At 61.0% G+C, this 20,878-nt stretch overlaps 1 protein-coding gene across 6 annotated transcripts in view; it reads right to left on the bottom strand.

The window, feature by feature from the left end:
• Positions 1-243: 243 nt before the first annotated feature.
• The window catches only part of NPHP4 (nephrocystin 4), a 110,875-nt gene continuing 90,240 nt past the window's right edge, over positions 244-20,878 (bottom strand). For 5 of the 6 annotated variants that reach the window (XM_019461202.2, XM_019461203.2, XM_019461201.2 and 2 more), the window contains 12 exons: positions 16,195-16,320; positions 13,686-13,897; positions 9,708-9,934; positions 9,414-9,585; positions 8,535-8,618; positions 5,072-5,228; positions 4,218-4,303; positions 3,580-3,665; positions 2,576-2,747; positions 1,799-1,978; positions 1,416-1,559; positions 244-821 (listed from right to left, as the gene is read on the bottom strand). In XM_019461202.2, the coding sequence (XP_019316747.2) occupies positions 681-821; positions 1,416-1,559; positions 1,799-1,978; positions 2,576-2,747; positions 3,580-3,665; positions 4,218-4,303; positions 5,072-5,228; positions 8,535-8,618; positions 9,414-9,585; positions 9,708-9,934; positions 13,686-13,897; positions 16,195-16,320 (1,787 nt within the window). In that variant the 3' untranslated portion in view covers positions 244-680. The remainder of the gene's footprint in view (positions 822-1,415; positions 1,560-1,798; positions 1,979-2,575; positions 2,748-3,579; positions 3,666-4,217; positions 4,304-5,071; positions 5,229-8,534; positions 8,619-9,413; positions 9,586-9,707; positions 9,935-13,685; positions 13,898-16,194; positions 16,321-20,878) is intronic. The other variant, XM_019461206.2, reaches the window with a different exon arrangement.

The following is a 20,878-nucleotide window of genomic DNA, read 5'->3' as shown; positions in this document are numbered from 1 at the left end:
ATGGGGGGACCCAATGTAATCATAAGGGTCCTTGAAAGGGGGAGGCAGGGACCAGAACCAGAGGTCAGGCACCCCACCTGCCTCGGCCGGGTCCAAGCCGACTCCCCGGGAGGCCAGAGGCCCCAGGCCACCCCACTGCCCCTCAGCCATGTGGTCCTCAAGGTCAATACTGGCTTATGCCTGATGATGCCAGAGCCTCTGACAACAGTGAAAACAGCAGAAAGCACTCAAGAAAACCGTCAACAGAGAAAACCGGAGAAGGTTTAGTATTCCACCACAACTTAAAAAAAGATATGAAATAATACCAATATAAAACATTGCATAGCAAATCACGTTTGTACAAAATCCAGTAAGAAAACATAATTTTATCATTTAAGATGATTCATAAAATACACTTTGCTGAGAAGCAAATCAACATCATAAACAGTGACGATCTCCCGAGCACAGCAGAGAGACACAAGCCCCGCGCTTCTCGGCGCCGTGCCCTCGCTGAGGACGCCCGCGGGGCTCACCGCGTGGCTGGCGCCGGAGTGAGAGCGGTCAGGAGCACGGCGCCCCCTCCACCCTCGGCCACGCTCACCAGTGGCCCCAGCAAGGCACGAGGGGAAGAGGGGCCAGAGCACGTGAGTCTGTCCCCGTGCTGCGGCAGGAAGGCCGTGCCGGCCCCCCCGGCCACCACTTCACTGGTAGGTGACCTTCACGCAGAAGGCCTCTTCGTTTTTGTCTTCGTGGTCGTTGATGTAAATCAGAATCTCTTCCTCCCCGGCGCTCTGGCGAGATGCAAACCGCAGGCCGATGGTGTAGGTCTCTCCTCCCCCAACCTAGACGCACGCAGGTAAGCATCAAATCCTAGCCCCACCCCAGCCACTACTCTCTCTATTCCGGCAAGTTCTACGTGCGCAACCCCAGGCTGACGGAGGATGTTAAGCTGAGGCTCCAGCCCCGGGAGCAGGGCGCGTGCGGGGCCCCCAGGCACCAGATGTTCCGAACTCCTTTCCCAGCGTCCCCGGCCACACCTGCTCTTCCCACGTCCCGGGGGACGCTTCCCGACTGAGGAAACGCCCCCTCCTGGCCGCCAGGCTGCCAGCGCTGTACTTGCCTTGAAATACCCACAACAGAGGAAAGGCCAATTTGCAGGGCACTTACAGAGGAAAGTGCTGATAAACTGAGGGCAGGCTGGCCACCAGAAGAACCCCCACAACGGTGCCCAGATAGGGGGGCCCCAGACGCACAGGCAGAAGAGCTCAATGAGGGGTGTCCGCGCCCCCCACCCCAGTGCAGAACGGCTCTGCTGCCTCCCGGGCTCTCAAGACCGTCACTGGATAGAAATGCTCCTAAACGCGGTGCTCACCTCACACCGCAGGGTCCGAGGGGCCCCCACACAGCCCCCCCGCCCCCCGCGCGGCGTTGCGCACCTGGAAGGACTCCTCCCTGAACTGCAGCAGGTCCGGGCGGTCGCTGAGCAGGCGGTAGGTCCTCGGGGTGGGGTAGGGGTTGGTGTAGGTGATGCGCTTGTTGGCGCCCTTGCCTTCCCCTGCGGCCAGCGTGATCTCGAAGGCCTGGGGGGGCGAGGACAGTCACCCTTCCCGAGCCGGCTCGGCTCGTGCGGCCCAACTTAGGGCACGTCCACGAATATGACAGACGGGGGCTCACCGTACGGGAGCAGCCCCACCGCCACCCCCAGGCCACAGGCGACGGAGAAGGCAACCCCCGCCTGAGATCGGGTCGTAGGACCAGGTGACAGGTGAGAAACCACCCATACCCTGTGGCCCAGCACATTGCCCCCTCCCCCACTGACCTTGGAAATGAGAGGAGGGCGGCACGAGAGGCACACGAGCCACGAGGCCACCAGCTGGTGGTAGTCCACATCGACCAGGTTGAGGTGGATGAACCGGGTCCCCGCCCTCCGGGGCGTCACGCCCACATGCAGGTCCTGCACCCCGCGAGGGGGCAGCACGAACACACCTCTGGGGTCAGTCTTCGAGAGCAGAAGAGAACCGGGTCAGGACACGGCCCCTCGCGCTGTGCAGACCAGAGCTTCCTGGACGCCCACGGCGCAGGGAACGAAGGGAATCCCAAGGGAATCCCAAGGGAACCCCAGCCGTTCCGGGGTGGGGGGGCCCATGTGCCCTGCACGAGGTCAGCAGGGGCCCGAGGGACAATGCCAGCCTCGCCCTCAGCGTCACGGTGCGTCACGGTCCCATCGCCACCCATGCGGGCAAGTGCCCCCGTGTGTGACGGTCCCCTGAGCGCCAGGGCTGCCCCGGCAGGGGAGACCTCAACGAGCTCCTCTCTCCACCCTGGCAAGAGGCAGGGGGTCCGCACAGCCCCCGTGACCCGGATTCTAAATTAACCACAGAGTCGCTTTTAGCATTTACCTTCCACCAATCCTAAATATCGGCCTTTGGGGTTTCTAGGTCACTCATCCGGGATGGCGTATCTACCAACCTGAATGAAGACGGCCGAGCCCCAAGCCTGTTCTCGGGACTCAGGCTGGCTGCAGCCAGTCCCCACGCCGTCCGTTCCCAGGGTGGGGTGAGGGTGAGGAGAGGCCAGAGGACACCCGGCGACCTACTGTCAGCTCCTGGGGGTGTGAGGTGAAAGCTCGCACTCTCCTAACCGCCTGTGTCCCCCGAAGGACAAGGGACAGGCGGGTCCGCTGGCCCGTGACACAGGACGCGTCCACGCGCCGTAAGGAGTGGAGGTGGATCCGCCATATTTGGACAGGTGTCGCCAGCCAGCGATCCCTGTGCGGGACGGAAGCACCAAGCGTGAGAGGGAAGCCAGGAGGAGGCCGACAAGGTGGCCAGGAGGACAGGGGCCAAGGGGCCAGGGCGGAGCCCGGCCGCTGTCACCTTCACACCACTTGGACTCTCCGCCACGACACCCCACACGAATGACGACGCGGGCTTCTGCCAGAAATCAACAATCCCACGCCAGGTGGTCCGGGGCGAAGCGCGTACCATGGAAGTGCACGTGGGCTTAGAGGCCACGCGGGCCTGAGCTCGAGGGCCCCATCCTAGCTGCCTGGGGCCACAGGACACGGACCCTTCCCGTGAGCGGGGCTCAGGGGCGCTGCCCCTTGTCCACACAGCCCGAGACGGGCCCTGAGCTCAGTTAGCCCTGCCCCAGTCCCGGACGTGCTATTCGAAAGCCCCCAGCCGGCCCCACTTTTAAAGGGTCCTCAAGGGGTTGGGATGGGAGACTTCCGAGAAAAAGGTAAAGGAAAAGGGTCATGTCGACCGAGTGAGAGAAGCAGGAGGTGATGTGATCACCATCTCGGGCATCGAAGGACAATGGCCGCCACCTCCCGTCTCCCCTCGTTGGAACCAGGCACCGTTCTGGCGCAGACAGCACCTTGGAGGGTGCCCCCAGGCTGCCGGTGCCTCTCTGAGCAGAGGGCGCTCTTTGCGAGGCCCCTGCCAGTCCTGGAGTCTCACCTCCCGTGACCAAAGACCCAACAACGACCCCCGTCGGGAGCTCAGGAAGGCCTGGGCCGGCCCTTCCAATGCCAAAGCCAGAAGTTTCTCACCCACGCCCGCCCCTCCACACCTCCGGGGTTCGGGTTCTCGGACTTACGTGTAAACGAGGACAAAGAAGTCTTTGCTCTCTGGGCTCCGACCACTAGCCACCTTCAAGAACACGTCCCGTGGCTCCCCAGGGCCCTGCCGGACACGGGCACACCCTAAGGACACCGCCTGCCTGCCCACTCCGAGCCCAGCCCCCTGAGCCACACGAAGTGAAAACAGGCATGAACCAGGCTCCCTTCCCCCCAACAGGTGTTTAATTTTCAGTATTAGTCACAATTTGCTTTTTTTACTGCCAAAAAGAAAATCATTAACTTCTCGATTTCATATTGAGTTCAATAATTATATTCTGCAGGAGACTTTATCCAGTTTCCTAACCAGTCATAATACAATTATTGCCATTATTCTTTACACAATGGCAATTAATAAGTGGCTTAATTACCACTCAATCTATTCACTCTGCTTCATGCCTTTTTTCTTTCATTTAAATTCAGATCATCAAAGAGCTGATCTACTAGCAGAAGAGATGAGAATTCATGCATAAAGCTCCCACAAGGATGTCCAAGTAGCCCTTGAGCACCTGAGAAAGACACCACTTAATGGAAACCTCACAATGAAGAGGCTGCAGGAGGTCAGGGGCTTGGACGACAGGAGGAGGGCCGGCTGGGAGATGGGCTGAGCGGGACTTACCACATTCTGGGTCTCACAAATGACGTTCGGGTCGCTACATCGGACATGGACCTGGGGTTCCTCGCCAGGTCTTCCCACAGGAGCACCTGGTGAGGGGGATCATCCAAACAAACATCTTGGGGAGCCTGGGTGGCTCGGTCGGTTGAGCGTCTGACTTCGGCTCAGGTCATGAACTCACAGCTCTGTGAGTGCGAGCCCCGTGTCGGGCTCTGTGCTGATGCCTCGGAGCCTGGAGCCTGCTGTGGATTCTGTGTCTCCCTCTCTCTCTGCCCCTAACCTACACTCACATTCTGTCTCTGTCTCTCTCAAAAATGAATAAACATTAAAAAAAAAAATCTTTTCTAGACAGGCCTGGCCCGTCACAGGGGCTCAACAGATGCCCGCCGGGCGGTGGGCAACGCCACCCTACCCCAGTCCCGCCTGCTGGGGCACCGGCACCTCCGCTGGGAGCCACGGCCTCGGGGCCTTCTCCAAAGGGAGGGACCAAAGTAAACGGGGGGCCAGGGGGGAGACGGCGGAACAAGGCGCCGTCGTGCTCTGAAGGCACCGGGCCAGAGCCACGCAAGTGAGTCGGGAGCGGGAGGCACGCGCGTGCTCCCCGCACAGCCCTCGGGGCCGAGGAGGCACCAGCAGCCAGCCAAGGACACGCCCCGCCATCTCAGAGCACGCGAGAAAGTGGCCGTTTCAAAATCCAGAATCCAAAATTCAAAATGGCAGAATGTACGGACGGGTCACAGGTTGGAGTCCGAGCATCGGGGGATAACACGACGATGCCACTCGTGCCCCTCGGGGAAAGGCCCCTTCCCGTCCAGGGAGCCTGGCAGACGCGCGCCGCGGGGACAGCTGGGACCTGCCTGGGAGCGTGTGCCAGGGGGGCAGGCGGATGGCCTTCTTCAGGAAGGTGAGCTCCGGGTGGTAGAAGCGGAAGACCTGGTCCGCCGCGGGGGGCTGGGTCTCCACGGTCAGGCAGAGCACGGCGATGGGCTTGCCGCCGCCGCCCCGGAACAAGACCTGCGGGAGCGGGTGGCGCCAGCGTCAGGACCGGCCCGCGGGCCCCGGAGAGCCGCACGCACGCGCCACGCCGGTGTGGTCTCCGCGGGCCCGCTCGCCCCCGGGGGCGGGGGAGGGGCAGCCGCCTCAGAAACGGGGCAGAGTCCGCGGCGACGTACGCCCACACCGAAGGGGCGGCACCCGGCACGTGGCTGCACGTGGCTGCACGCGGGCACGCCCCTGGGACACACGGGTCACGCGGGGCTGCCGCGACTGCCATTTCTCATCAGCCAGCCACGCCCCTCAAGCGCCGCTGACGAAGGTTTGCGGCCCAACGTCAGCCTCATCCGCCTCCACCAGGCATGCGCGCCGGGAAGGCGTTCGGGGGCCTGAAGCTAGCAGAGGGCAGCGGAGCACGGGCTGTTTGATTCCGGGCGGTGAAAGGGGGCTGTACCTAAAGCAGAATGGCCACAAACATAAACTTCCTTTTAAAAAAAAAGTTACCTAACTTCTCTATCCCAAAGAGGCACTGCTGTGGACGAGGGACAGGTGTCTTCCTTCCCCGAGCCCTCCAGGCCCCTGAACGGGGGCGGGCAGGCAGGCAACCTTCCCACGTCCCCAGAGAACCTGGGCCTCCATTCAAACCCTCCACACACGGGACAGACGTTCCGCGCGGGCATGTTTGATCGTGGAATCCCTCAGATGTACACACATAGAAAGCTGTCCGTGTAAAACTACGTTCAAGTCACAAATCGTAACAGGACGGCCACCAAGAGCCCACATCCCCGCGGGGACAGCGCCGCCATCCACACCGCTGAGCTCTGGGTGCCCCGCCAGCCCCGCCCGAAGAAGCCACCCTTCCAGACTCCAGGGGCGCCATCCTGGCTTTTCTTTGCTGGTCCCCCACCTTCGGCCCCTGAGCAGAGCTGCGCGTGGTTGTGCCTATTCGGACCTTCACCGGAAAGGTCTCCTTCCCTGTCTCACTTGTGCTCACCCGGCTGCGAGAGCAGCTCCCAAGGGCCCATCATCTGTGCCCGGACCCTCTGGCCAGAACTGCACCCAACGCTGCGACTTCAAGCCAAACACCACCACGCATGGATCCAGCTGCCCGTGCTCATTACACGCCAGGTCTCTGCCCCCCACTGTCACGGCTGGGCACCCCCCACACCAGGTCTCTGCTCCCCAGGCGGCTCCTGGAAGCACAGAGGACAGCCAGGCTCCGGAGAAGGGAAACTTCCGGTCAGCCTCACCCAACAGGAGCTCTCCCTACAGCGGGGCTTGGATCCAGAGTGCGACTGTCCATACCGCAGACCCTGAACGGCAGGATGGCGCCCTCCTCGAGACAAGTCTCAGGCTCACCACCCACGCTGAGCCCCCGAGTCTTAGGATTTCTGGCTTCTTCCCTCTGTTCCCTAGCACAAGTGGGGGCGAGTAGCCGCTTTCTGCCATGTCTACCTCCTTGAAGGCTTCGAATTCTGGTTTTACCCTTCCAGTGACCTGGTAACATCAGGAGTTAGCCTAGTTAACGGTGCTTTGAAAGGGAGGGCGGTGCCGGAGGGAGGGCAGGTCCAGCGTCCAAGGCCGGCCACAGCCGAGAAGCAGCAAATATAAACCTGCGTTCACAATGAGACTCCAAAAACTGGGCCATCTCTGGAGGTTGCTAGGGCACAATTCATTATTTTGAAAACTGATAAATAAAATGAAAGAGTCCAACATGTACCCTGACTTTCCGGTGTAAAGTATCTTTGAGGCGCAGGGCGCCTGGGGGGCTCAGTCGGTTGGGCGTCCGACTTCGGCTCAGGTCATGATCTCACGGTTCATGGGTTCGAGCCCTGTGTGGGCTCTGTGCTGACCGCTCAGAGCTTGGAGCCTGCTTCAGATTCTGGATCTCCCTCTCTCTCTGCCCCTCACCCACTCATGCTGTCTCTCCGTCTCTCGCTCTCTCTCTCTGTCAAAAATAAACATTTTTTTTTAATTAAAAAAAAAAAAAGATGACATTTCAGGGCAACCACACTGCTGGTGGGAAATGCTTATTTCCAGCAGAATCACAGCAAACAAGCACAGGGAGAAGGAGAAAAGTTGAATCTCCCCGTTTTCCACCCTGAAAATGAGCGTGGGCAATGAGTCTGAGGTGGACAGCAGAGGCAGGGCACGGGATCAGTGGGCCCGGACTCACACAGACCAGAGACAGGCGAGCACAGAGTGGACCGTTGGTGGCACGGCAGGGACAGTGGCACCGTCCTCACGTGTCAGGCACACAGACTGAGGCAATCGTGGGTGAACTCCTAAGATTTCTGGGGTTTGCTTTCAAACTCCAAATTCACGTAAGGAAAAGGTATCAGCCTCTCGGATTTCATCGACAGCCCTAATAAAGCTCTGACGTATTCCTTAAACAAGGCAAAGCTGTGCCTCCACGTCCAGGTAAAATACAGCCATTTGCACTGGTGATGGGGCCGTGGGCACCAGCTGCCACCACGGTGAGACGAGGACACAGGCCTGCCATTGGGAGCTGGCTCCTCATCTGGGACTCACTGGAATCCTCTGTCCTCGGCAGCGATGGGGCAAAACCTTGTCGCTTCTGTTTTTACTTTCAAACTACTTCAAACGGGCATTTGTCTCCCCCAGAAAAGCTTCAGAAACTCCTAACAACAAGCGTCCCAAGCTCTCGCTGAGAACACTCTGAAGGCAGGCAGCTGTGTGTGCAAACACGCTTCCCTTAGAGGCGGCAAGAGGATCCCCAGAAGTAGCCCTCCCCCGCCCCCTGCACTGACTCTGGGGGACGCGGGAACGCCGCGGACGAGGGTCACGGGGCCCGACTGACCCCCTCCCCCTGCACTGACTCTGGGGGACGCGGGAACGCCGCGGACGAGGGTCACGGGGCCCGTCTGACCCCCTCCCCCTGCACTGACTCTAGGGGACGCGGGAACACCGCGGACAAGGGTCACGGGACCCATCTGACCCCCGTGTGTGGTGGCCGCATGCTGGGACAACTGCACTTGCAGGGCCGTGGGGTGGCACACACAAACCAAGAGCTGCAAGGTGCCAAGCAGCCAGGGAGACGCTTCCACCCCAGACGCCCACCCGGAGGCTGTGCCGGTATCGGCTGAAGCTGCCACCACCCCGTCAGGACACGAAAGTCCACCTCTGGGGGCCCTGCCCCACCACCACCCTCCCTGGCAGCAGGGGCAGGGAAGGGCCGAGGCCGGGACCCAGCGGCCGAGTAACAACAGAAATCGTGAACACCTCACCGGGTCAGCTCAGAGGACACCTGGCTCTCACCGCAAGACCCTGCGAATGTCGGGGACCAGAGGCCTCCCGCCCCCTTACCTTGGCGTGCTTGGTCGGCGTTGCACTGCACTTCTGGGGCGATCCGGGGTCCGTGCCCTTCTCAGAGCTCGGCTCAGCAGGGGCCTGTGAGACACCAATTGGCACCAGTGAGTCACGGGATGGGAGTCGGAGGCTGACAGGCACTGTAGAAACAGCTGTCCCCTTGGGGCCCCCGTGCACGGTGTCCTTTGCTCTCACGATAACCATCCAGGCGGCCGCTGTCACGAACCAGCCTCGCTACCCCAAAGAGGAAGCAGGAGCTGCCATGAGCGTGCAGGCCACCAGACACGCGACCCCGCTCTGCCTGAAGCCAAAGGCCTGATCTTCACTGTCCCTACGACCTCTCGTCCCAAAAGTGCACCCGAAGAGCCTGCACCGGGATCTGTGCGCCTCCGAGAGTCCCTCAGGCCCCTTTAAGTGAGGACCCCGTCCTACAGAACTGACCTCAAAAGTCAGTAAAACGGATGAACCGCGCACCTCACACCCCCCCATCACACGGACACGTAGCACTCACGTCCCTCACTGGAAACCCCCACGCCCGCATTTCCCGCAGCAGCGCACACGCCACAGAAGACGTGGGCAAACAGCATTAACTAGAGAACACAAAGTGCTGGGAACTTTCAACCCGTTCGCTCTTCTGAGGGAAGGGGGCGGTTCTGTGCCCACGCGGATAAGAGCATTCAGAGGGGATGGGCCGGCCCTTCCCGAGGCCCGCCGTGGACACGCACGCGCAGGGGCCGGTGGAGCGGGTGACACCCGAAGGCTAATCGGCCTGCAGCACGGAGGGACCGGCAGAAACGGGCCACCACTACTCAGCCTGGCGCGATTCCCCCGCATGCCTGTCCAGCCCGGCCGGCCCTGCAAGGGCGGCCTCCCCACCTGCCCCACGGAGAAGGTCTGGTATTTGAAGGGGATGTGGGCGGTCTCCCGGGGGCGCAGGAAGAGCTGTGGGGCGAGGCCGCCCCGCAGATGGAACATGTCCTCTTCCACCGGCGTGTGCAGCTTGGCCGCGTCTTTGAAGAACCTCCACTCCCGACTGTCCGAGATGATGCTAGAAGGCGGGGGAGACGCGCTGCTGAGGCAGAAACGTGCTTCCTGGCGAGTCCCCTGCCCGCCCGCTCAGGGATGGCTCCGGGGACGGAGGACCCCGTCGGGGCCGCCGCTCACACGCACCTCAGCTCAGGGCTGTCCACCTCGATGGTCACCGTGTGCTGCGTGTTGTGGGGGTTCCGAAGGGCGAACTCGAAGAACTCGGCGGTGCCCAGCGTGACGTGCACGGTGTGCTTTGTGGTGATGGCCAGGCTCAGCGCGCTGGTGATGCTCTCTGCCTTCGTGCGCTCCCGATAGGCAGCAATGACCTGCAGGTCGCGTGCGTGCTGTGCGCGGACGCTCTGCTGAGCCTGCGGGGACACGGGTGCCCAACCGGGCCACAGTCCTGGCCTCACTCTCCCTCTCAAGGACTATGTGGCCACCTCCCCCCCCCCCGCCCCAAATACCAAATTTCTTCTGGAATCACCACCACCCCCCTCCTCAGCCACCTGGGTTGGATGGGACTGGCCCACCCCAGCTCCAGAGGACAGAGAACAATGGGTCTACGCAGCACTCCAGGCTCCTCGGTGCCCTGTCGAGGTCAACCCCCGGGGAGGCAGGGTCTGCCCTGCGTGTTCCCAAGAGACTACAACCGCCCATGAGGCCAACTCCCCCCAGGGCCTCGAGGCTGGCGTCTGGGCGTAGTGGGGAGTTGAGTAGAAGCAGAGGTTGTCAACAAAAGAGGAAAGAACGGCCTCAGAACTAAGACGGGACAGGCTGGCTGCGCAGGTCTCCAGCGTAGCAGCAGGAGCCTACTCTGCGAACAGGGCCCCGAATGATCTGAGCTGGGCCAGAGTCCAGACAGTGGGCACGCTGCCTCAGTGGGGCTCAGCCACGGGTCCCTCATCCACCTCCTCCCTCGATGCCCTGACTCCTTGGGCTTGGCCAAAACGGGGTGTTCTAGAGGCCAGAGGCCAGCCTGCATCTTTTGTGTGACTTACTAAGGAGTGAGGCCCGTGGAGGCTGCCCCACAAGATCTAAGACCTAGAAGGGGACCCCCACACTGGGGAGGCCCCGTGCTGAGAACCTCTGAACACCAGGGAGGCTCAGGCATCAGAGGGCAGGGCCGCTTGGATGGCTGTGGACTTCACCTCAAGAGGTAAGGACAAAATTTGGTGTAAATTATTTGGATATTGACTTTCCAACATCCTTTGCCCCCCGCCCCTGGCAAGGGGAGCCTTCCATTTCTCCCTGTGGATCTAGAAACAGGAGGGGGGTTGTGTCCACACTGGAGGCTTCCCTACATGGACACCGATGATTAGCTCTTCTTCACAGAGTACGGGGCAGCACGGCCAGACAAAATTTAGGCCGAGAAACAGAACACAGAGCAGCTTTCCAACCAAATTGAGGCAGTGCACTATTCTGACCCACTCCCAAGTTGTGGGGACAAAATCTGAACTGCCCCCCAGTGGATAACACACGGCAGGCTCGAGGGGAGAGGCCGGGGCAGGGCACCACGACATCACTGCCTGGTTTAGCACAGACCACACGGTGAAAGGCCACAGGCGGAGTCGGCATGACCCTGCGGGTTGTGAGGAGGGCTCCTCGCCGGTCCCGCGCCCTTCCATCCATACCACAGAGGCGGCTATTACCAGGCGGCCCGGGCCTCCCTCCACCCCACTGACACGGGCAACTTCTCTGATAGAAAGTTCTGGAGTAGGAGCCAGGCAGCCACAGCCCTGCCCTCCCTTGCCTCTTCCTCTTGGGACCCGCCTGCCTGGACACAGCATCAGGTGCTCACTCTGGTCCTCGCCCGCGGTGCGGGGTGGCGGGGAGAAGGTGCCGCCGTATGGCCTTGCCCGGGCGGCTCGGGTCTGGCCTTAGCTCCATACTCCGTGGCTCGAGCACCGTGCCAAGTCTCCAGGATCTGCTTTACGGTCACTAGAGTCATCAGTACCAGAGGGGACACTTTGGTCTCCCTCTGCCATACTCCTGACTTCTCAATTCAAGATCCAGGCAGGCAAAGGGTGAGGACACTTACCGGATCCCTCGGATCCCAACAGGCAGCAGAGCCCCTCCCTGCATGTCCCAGTGACCAGGTCAAGGGCGAGCGCGTTACCCTGCTCTGGTTGGGCAGCTGTCCTCCGTGGCACTTGGCACAGGATGGCCACGTGAAATGGGGGTACTGCTGCCAGACGGCTACCGTGAGGGATGATCCGGGGGCTGCGGGAGTGGGAAGAGGCGGGGGCGGGTCCCAGGGGCCTGACAGCAGCAACCTAGGACCGCCTGGCAACACCAGGCTCAGAGTGCTGGGCACCTGCTCAAACACGGAACAGCCAGTCTGGAGCCCAGGCGGGGGGCCCTGGGGACCCCACTGCTGCACAGACCTGCGTGTGCTGGGCTTTGTCACTGCCACCTCAGAGGACCCCCCCACACACACACATACACACACAAGGAGACAGCCTGCCAGCCCTCCTCCCCAGGCTCAGGGGGCGGAGAAGGGGCATTTGTGGAGAAGGTGCCCAGATCGAGGTCTTTCCGCAGCCTGGGACTCGCACACAGCACACAGCAGCTGAGGCTGACCGACACCAGAAGGCAGGGCTGGCCACTGCCCCGGGAACCGGACACAGATGAAGGGGGGCCACCCGCAGGTGGAGGCAGTGACTGTCCCAAGCAACAGCCAGGACGCGAACACGGGCATCTGGCCTCTCTCCACGCTCTCCCACTGGCCCAAGAAGCCCCCAGGCCATCAGCATCCCTCGAGTCTGCCGGGGAAGAACACCACACCCAGGGCTGTTCTCGGCCTCCCGAGGTGCAGCCTCCGGGGCCCAAGACCACCAGGCGGCATGAACCCGTCAGGCACCAAGGACCAGGCCAGGGGCTCAGCGCCTCTGCCGTGACAGCCTCTCCACTTCCAGCGCTCCTCGCCCGGAGGACGGTGGATGCCCTGAGCTCCTACCCTCTCTCCCGGAGACGGTTCTAGATGCGAGGGAAAGTGCCGCGTACCCGACAAGCCAAGTCACTCTCAAGATCATGAGAATTTGGTGTAACGTTTCCTCATACTTAGAAATCCAATTACTTCCAAATTCACTGCTGTATTCGGAATGAGGGCTCCGAGCTGCTGAATCTCTACCAGAACGTGTCAAATAGGAGGAGACACTTCCCCCGCCCCCGATATAAGAAGAACAACGACACCAGCGCCGACTCTGGCAGCTGCCTCACTGAGCACGCGCAGTGCGCCAGGCCCACCGCCCTCCGGGGCAGGGCTGCTGGAGAGACCAGGTGGCTACCGACAGAGCCAAGGGGCCTCGGAGCCACCAGGCCCCTCAGCAGCTGCCGTAGGGGAGGAGGCCCATCCAGAGCCCAGCCCCGCCAGCTCACTCCGGGCCTCTCCTCTCCCACCACACTCTACATCTTGCTCGCTGAGCTGTTTGTGCCTCTCTCCCTACAGCCCCCACCTGAGGGCGGGGAGCCCTCTTCCCCAGCTTCTGGGAGCACCAAGGGCCGAGCAGGCTTTGCCCCTGGAGAAGACACATCTCTCCAGACACCTGCCTGCCTTGATGTAGACGGTGACCCTCAAACATCTTTCTCGAGATCCCTGCGGCTTCTTGATTCCAGGAACCCTTCAGGTACAACCACCCTCCTGTCATTTTGGGGCCGCACGATTTTACACCAGGCTCTTCTTTAGATTTTTAGCCCAAAATGGGAAGTTTTCTGGTCGGGATGACCAGTTGATTTGCACTCACAGCCCAAGACACGGAAACCGTTCGCAGCTCTGACCCCAAACCTGGGGGACCCTCAGGATCCCCCGCGGAGCTTCCGAAGAGCCCCGGTTCCCGGGACCCCCGGCCCGACTGGACACAGGATTCGCAGGCGTGCCGCCCAGGAATCGGCTTCTGTCAAAGCTCTCCAGGTAATTCTGGCTTGAAGACCTCCCTTGATGGCCGAGAGGTGCTATCTCCCCTACATTCTACAAGTAGGATTTGGGAGGGAGGGAGAGAACCACGCGGGGGAAGAGGGGACAAAGGACAAGGCTGCTTCCGCTCACGATGACTTTGCCCCCCACCCCCTACCCTGCACGGGGACACCCCGGGGGCAGCGGGGGACGGACGAAGCCCTCACCAACATGCTGGCCCCCCAGCAGCTGAGCTCTCCTCGGGACTCCTGAAGGCGCACGGACCTCATCCGCTCCAGCTTGCGCCTGCGGACGGCGTCCCCCTCGCGGCCGGCGCCCTGGGGCCCTTTGCTCCTGCGCTGTGTGGGCACAAACAGCATGGCGGCCAACTCACAGTCCACATCAGCCAGCTTCTGTGCCTGGACCACGTTTTTTACTGCTGGAAGGTTCAAGAGGGAGCAAGAAGTTAAAGTGTAGAGTTCACGTTCTTTAAGCAGACCGGCAACGGGCCTCCAGCCACCTCACCCAGGGAGGGAGCCCAGCGATGAAGACGGTAAGCCTACAACCTGGTCTCCACAGTGTCCCTCCCTGCCTCCCTCCCGTCACTAGCCTTTCAAATGAAGGAACTGATCTCGGTCCTTACCGACAAATTAATACACTATTAGATGATTTTCCAGAGGAGAAAAAGATCAGTGTTCTAGAAGATGATGCTCCCTGGGTTCTCAAGGGCTGCCAACACCCTCCCCCAGGACATCCGCCACTCTGCGCTCTCAGGTCCTCAGACCCACCTGTGTGCTCCCATCAGGAATCAGGGGCTCTGAGGAGTTGCCCACTTGGACTGAAGCCCCAGGCGGCCCAGGAGTGGGTGGGGCTCAGACCAGACCTGGCCTCTAGAGCTCATGCCCTTGACTCTGCACCTGGCTGCCTCTAGACAGCCGGGCCCCCAGGGCACCGACTCCTTTGGGGGCCTCTGCGCAAACCACGGATGTACACGAAAGCCATGTTCGCAGACAAATGGAAGCCGAAATAGGCCAGACACCAGCAGGAGCCTGAAGGCGCTGCACTCCCTCAGGTGACAAAGCCGCACGTGGCTCACACCAGGTCACAGGCTGACACACGAGGTTCCCGGACCACCACTCAGCTGGCGCAGGTGGGCAGATGAGAAGGAGCACCCAGCTTAGGACTGGGCCCTCCCTGACTCCTGGGACCAGCAGACCCCACGGGAAGTGAGTGTCCATTTTAAAGGTGTTTAGCTGCTTTTCAGATGCCATGAGTTGGTTTAGACTAGTAAAACGTCCACCCCAAAACAATGTTTCTCACATCTGCGGTACAGGCATGTGCGGGGGGCGACCCCACCCGGGCAGGGTTGGAGCGGCCTGAGGCCCACAGTCCCGAGGGGAGGAAACGGGCAGGAGACAAGCAAGGCTGGGGGTTAATCCACGGGCTCACGTGTCAGACTGCGTCACCCAGTCCCGAAGAAACCAGAAATGGGATTCCAGCACTGCAGAGCCTAGAAGCACTTCCTCAAACTGTGCACAACGTCCCACTTCCCGAGCCTTGCCCGGTGGGGGAAGACAGGCTGTCCGAGGAAGCGCCCCGTCCTCTGGCTTTGATCCAACAGGCCCCGGGTCGGGAACCAATGACTCCAGAGACTCTCAATTCGCTCAACAAACCCTCACCGGTCACAGCTGCCTGCGCTGTCTGGCAGAGTCCCTGACCTGCTGGGTCCCGAGGCCGTGCCTTTCACAAATACTCCTAGCCTGTTCTCGGACCGGCCAGGGATGGAGAAATACCGGCCCCTAAGTGGGAAGTCTGGATTCCCACCCAAGTTCACCACCCTTACCCACTCAACGGGCCACGTCACAAGACCTCCTCTGCCTCGGTTTCTTCAACACTACAAGCAGGAAGCCTGGAACGCCTCTCAGCCTGACTGGATCACAGCTCTCAGACCCCTCTGAGCATCTGGAGCCCTGGGGCCCCTCTCCCAGGAGAGCGTACGAACACCCACAAAGTCTTGGCTGGAGTTTCAGGGAGCTCGTGGGGTCCCGGAGGCCTCGAGGAGCGGGGGCTTCATCCTGGGGCACGGGTTCAAGGCCAACAGCATCAGAGGACTGTCCACACGGGAAGCGCAGGGCAGTTGTGGATCCACACCCGGTGGCCTACAACATGGGGACACTGCCCAGAGGGCGCACCCCGCTTTTCGTCCCACCGACACCTACTTTGTTTCCAGGTCTGCGGGTTATCTAAGGGGACGGAAAACCCTGGACGCTCCCTGCTGTGAACAACATTCTCAGCAAGTGCAGCCTTACTCCCAGGCTCCGTAATGCTTTATTCCTCTCCCCGATGTGGGGTTTTCAAATTTGCTTTTTAAAACTCAGTCTCTGTGCATCCTGACCTTTTCTTCGTTTCCGCTTCCCCTGCAGATGGGCAGCTATCCAAAGACACATGCTGCTCGCCGGATTGGAATCTGTCTACAGAACGGCACAGACAGCCTCCACAGAGCGCGGTCTCCAGCGTGCTGGGTGCTGGGGCGGCCTGCCGGCCCACTCAGGCAGGCACTGAGCTGGACACGACGGCCACGGCGCTGCCCCAGATCCAGAGGGACGGCAAAGCCCCACCCAGGCCCACACGTGCACCTGCACGCATGCACGCACACACACGGCCCTCACTCCACCCCACCCCCACACCAATCTCACGTGCAAGTGACCCAGCTGCCCCCGCCCACTCCCCACTCACGTCTCGGCGCCCCACGCCTGAGCAGGCTGCCTCCCTCGAAGTGGCCGGTTCTGTCATTCGAGATGACCCGTGACCTGGAGGGTGGCAACGTGCTGGAATCCCTTACTCTCTGCTCACACACGTGACCTAAATGAAGTAAGTCATACAGAGAAAGACAGATATCATATGTTTTCACTGTTTTCACTCCTATGTGGATCCTGAGAAACTTCACAGAAGACCATGGGGGAGGGAAGGGGGGGGAAAAGTTAGAGAGGGAGGGAGGCAAACCATAAGAGACTCTTGAGGACTGAGAACAAACTAAGGGTAGATGGGGGGTGGGGGAGAGGGGAAAGTGGGTGATGGGTATTGAGGAGGGCACCTGCTGGGATGAGCACTGGGTGTTGTATGGAAACCAATTTGACAATAAATTTCATTAAAAAAAAAAACACACACACCCCAGCATAAGGTATTAACAGTGAAAAGGAGTCTGATGAGACACATCAATATTCCCTGCAGGAAGTTCTGGTTTGCAAAGGGCCTGTCTGCACCCCCAGCCTGCTAACACCCCAAAATGGCACGGTGGGTCCCGAATCTGCTTGGTAGTCGAGATGCGTCCGCTTCCCCACGGCGAGCTCGAGCTGCAGGTACTCAGGGCGCCTGCTCAGACTCACGTCGTGATGTCCCCAGCAGCCCCGTGATGTGGGACGGCTGTCACACCCCGGCTCCAGCCTTTCCGATGTCACCCTGCTCAAGGAAGGCCTCTGTGCACGTCCGCAAAACTCTGACAACACGCTTGAAGTTCAAAGAGCCTCCACAAGCTAGAATCTTCTGGAGTTGTTTCCATAAAGAAGCCTCAGACAGAAGCATGAGCTTCAGAGGGATGGGGCACGAGCCCAGAGGCATAGGGCACCACACAGCTGCCCAGGCTGCTAATTGGCCGATGTCTGCGAGGCCCGGGGACAAGGAGTGTTTGCCTGCAGAAACATTTCTCCCGGGAGGGAGGACGGAGCCTCGGTGCCCAGACACGACTCCCACCGCAAGGAGGCAGAGTACAGCTGATGACGTCAGATTTCCAATGAAACACTCGTGCGGCTGGCTTCCCTGAATCCCACTGGCCGGGGCGGAACACCTGCAGGTGTGGGGCGTCCTGGCGATCTCTCTGGGAGTACCCCCTCCCCGCCTCCACTCTGCCCAGGGGAGGACAGGACAGAGTGGCTTCCCGGCTCCACTATGCCCTCCTCTGCCTCTGTTTTGCCAGAGGCTGCCGCTCTCAAGGGCGAGCCCGGCGCTGGGCACACGAGCACGCCCGTGACCACGGTGTGAGCAGGTCCTCAGCAGTGGTGACAAAAGTGACATTTTCATCTCCAGCTGCCTGACAGAGGGTCTCCCTCTCGACAGGTTCTGAGCTGAGGCTGGGGAGGAAACGCCTGTCCTTCAAGGTAGGTCACGTGGTCTCTGCCGGCCACCAATGGGGCCACCGCTGCAGCCGCCCCTGCAGACCCCGGGGATTAGCAGCTGGACCCTGCAAGCATAGCCGGGGACCCCAAAGATGTGGGGGTGACAGCAGACCACTCTCAGGAGGCCAGCGAGGACAAAGGCTCAATCTGGGTGTGGGGGAAAATGCTCGATTCAAAAATGACAGATCACCAGCTCTGGCCAAATCAAGGAGTGACTCACTTGGTGTGGTTTAGAGGCTGGCGATAAACGGTAAGCAGGGTCCTCCCCTCTGGGGACTTTCGTCCTTCTCGTTTGCAAATTCCTTGGTCGTCTTGAGCGTCTTCTGAGCATCCCAAACCAGACTGACCTTCCCCCCAGCCTTCCTGCGACAGGAGCCGCTCCTGGTCACCCGCCCTACTGCCCACGGGTGCTCACAGCTCCACAAGCAGCCCCGGCAGGCGTGAGTGACGCGTCCGCGGCCTCCCACGCCCCGTCAGGGAGACCACCGTCTGGGGCAGGTGCGGAGCCTCCTCTGACACAGCACCTCACTTCAGGCCTGGGGAGCGAGGGGTCAAGCCACCTGCCCACAGCAGGCAGAGAGACCAGTCCCGGAGCCCAGGCGCCTCCTGCCGGGTGCACGCCAAGTCACCGTGACACGCCGGACGGCAGGACTGCCTCCTCTGCAGCAGGCCCCTCACTCGTCCGGCCACTAAGGCGGCCGCTAAGGTGACAATCCCACCCGGGCCGGCCCTGTGTCCTGAGAACGCGCTTCTGGAGCCCCAAACGTTCTCCGTCTCTGCTCTGCTGGGAAGCTGACAACTTGCCCACAGGGGTCCACCCACCGCCCACCCTCTGTGACAGAAGCTGTGAGTCTCCTGCCAAACACTCCTCTCATCTCCCGGGGGTCTGTTTACCCCAGTGTCACAGGCTCGTGATGCTTGTCCCCAAGAACAGAACCTGGTGTCAACATCCCTTTGCTGGGATCGGCTGCTGACGCCTCAGGGCTGCTTTGTCCCCTCAAGTCCAAGAGGAACAGAAGTCGAGGCAAGACGGGCTCCCCGCTTGCTCTCCACCCATTCCTGAATCTCTCACCACCAGGCCAGGTCACCATGGCCGCTGCTGGTCGAACACCCCCACGAGGCAGAACCAGCAGTGTCCCCAAGAAGCCCCGGGGCCCCTAGGGGGACAGATGGGCAGGGACACACAGCCTGGCCAAGCAGGGCCAAGCTCCTGCTCCCAGGAGCACAAGCCCCAAGTCTGACCCTCAACGCCCTGGTGCCAGCCAGCCACAGGTGCCCGGTTTCTGCCGCCAGCTGGGGCTCCTGGCTCTCAGCGCGGTTTCTTCCTGGTGAGGAGGGTGGCGTGGGGCCAGAGGGTCTCGCGAGCTCCCCACCCCACCCCGAGGACCCGCTCTGTCAGTCACCTGGCAGTGGATTCACGCCACTCCTGAGGGAAGCTGGGAACCGTCTGTGACCCTCCCTGAAGCACAGGCCAGGCGGCCTTCACCGGAGTCTTGCTGAAACGCGCAGACTGGTGACAGCTCCACTGGGAGGAACGCACGGAAACCCAGGGAGCACACGCAGGGCGGGGTCTGGTGCAGCCACCTCGCGGGGGTGGCCGGCGTCCTTGGAGCCCTGCGTCTCAGGAGGAGCGACCACGGGTCACCAGAGCGTGCGGGCGGGACCAGCAGGACCACGTGATCACCTCTGGACAGACAAGGGCCTTCCCTGAGCTCCACCATTTCCTCTGACGGTATCTGTGCTCACATCGGTGATTCATTCGGAAGCGGGACAATAAACCGGATAAGCTGAACGTACACGTGCTTCCTCAAGGCCCGGACGCAGCGAAGACACAGGCCTCCTCTGGGCACAGTCCGCGATCTCAAACTGCTGCGGGTTTTCTTTCCTTTCAGGGAGACTGGGTTAAGCTACGAACCCACATGTTTGCTGTGGGAGCAGAAACGGCCTCCAGGCGGGCAGGGCTCCCGAGGCGGCGGCCGCAGAGCATGTCACCGCTGTCCGGCCCCAAGTCCAGGCTCTCTGTCAAAGCGCACACCACCTGGTCCTCCTTCGGCCCTGACAACCCGGGGATCCGCCCACGGGGCCGGGGATCGGGGCAGCCCCTCACTCTCCCGGGGCGCCCCCAGGAAGGGCTGCAGACACAAGTGATAACTGAGCTTCCCGATGAGCCACAGCCACACCGCACAGCCAGGATCGCTGGGACGGGACAGCATGGCTCTCGCGATTCCTACATGACCAACGATCACCGAGAGACACGGCAAACGAGGCCGCAGAGACCATCATGGAGCCCGTCGGAGCCGAGAGGCCGCCAGCAGGAGCACCACCCCCACCAGGGGAAGGTTCACGGAAGGCCTGGGCGCGGAACGGGCCCCTTGTCCCGTGGCCTCGCGCTTCACCCCACGCGCTGGGAATGCAGAGCCACGGAGCACCACCCGGGAGAGGCCAAGCGGGCACTGTGACACCGGCAATGACCCCGCTCCCGTCCCCCGGAGGCTCACACGGCCCTCATCCGATCTGCAGGCCTGTGCCTGCAGCTCGGCGCAGAACAATCGGTTTTACAAAGAAACAAAAGCTACGACACTTCTTTTTTTTATCCGAAAAATGCAAAATTTACACAGGCAACCACAGCGCGGCCGCATGGACACAAGTGTGCTGCTCGGCATCTGTCCTTTGTCAGCCCCCCTCTGCGTCCTCGCCCCGGCCTCTCAGCAGCGTCTCCAGCTCTCTCCCCTCAGGCGCTATCGCTCTCTTGCAGGCAAAGTATGGAAATGACAATTTAAGATAACATATAATGGAGCTAATCTTTCTTCTGAAGATAAGATTTAAAACCCGGAGTCACTGCACATTTGTGGGCTGGTGAATAAATATAAAAATAACCAACGCAATCTCCGAACCAGAGTGCCTCTCGCAGCTCCCTCGCTCGTGTGAGCTTCTGAATGATGTCTGCTTCTCACATGAGGCTCATTTATTTCTCCAGAACCTAATTGAGTTTTGCTGTTTCCATATTGTCTGTTTTCAAGGCTGCCTCGGATCCTACATTTGTAAACAAGCAGGCAGAAACCTCCAACCTGACTTAATGAGCTGTGCCCTCCTCCTGCTGCGGCTGCCCCAGCCCGCCCGCCTCTGCACCGCCCGCACGGCCGGATGGGGCCCATGGGGCTCCAGGCTTTAAAGTCGGGCTGGGCTTTGAGGAATGGAAAATTCCCCAATAAAACGAGAGCGGTTTGAGTCTCATCTAGATAGACACG

The sequence above is a fragment of the Panthera pardus genome, unplaced genomic scaffold (genome assembly GCF_024362965.1).
Source record: "Panthera pardus isolate Hobbes unplaced genomic scaffold, ASM2436296v1 HiC_scaffold_11, whole genome shotgun sequence".
NCBI lineage: Eukaryota > Metazoa > Chordata > Mammalia > Carnivora > Felidae > Panthera > Panthera pardus.
Note: the sequence above shows the minus strand (reverse complement) of the source record. Positions and strands in the feature narration are given on the sequence as shown.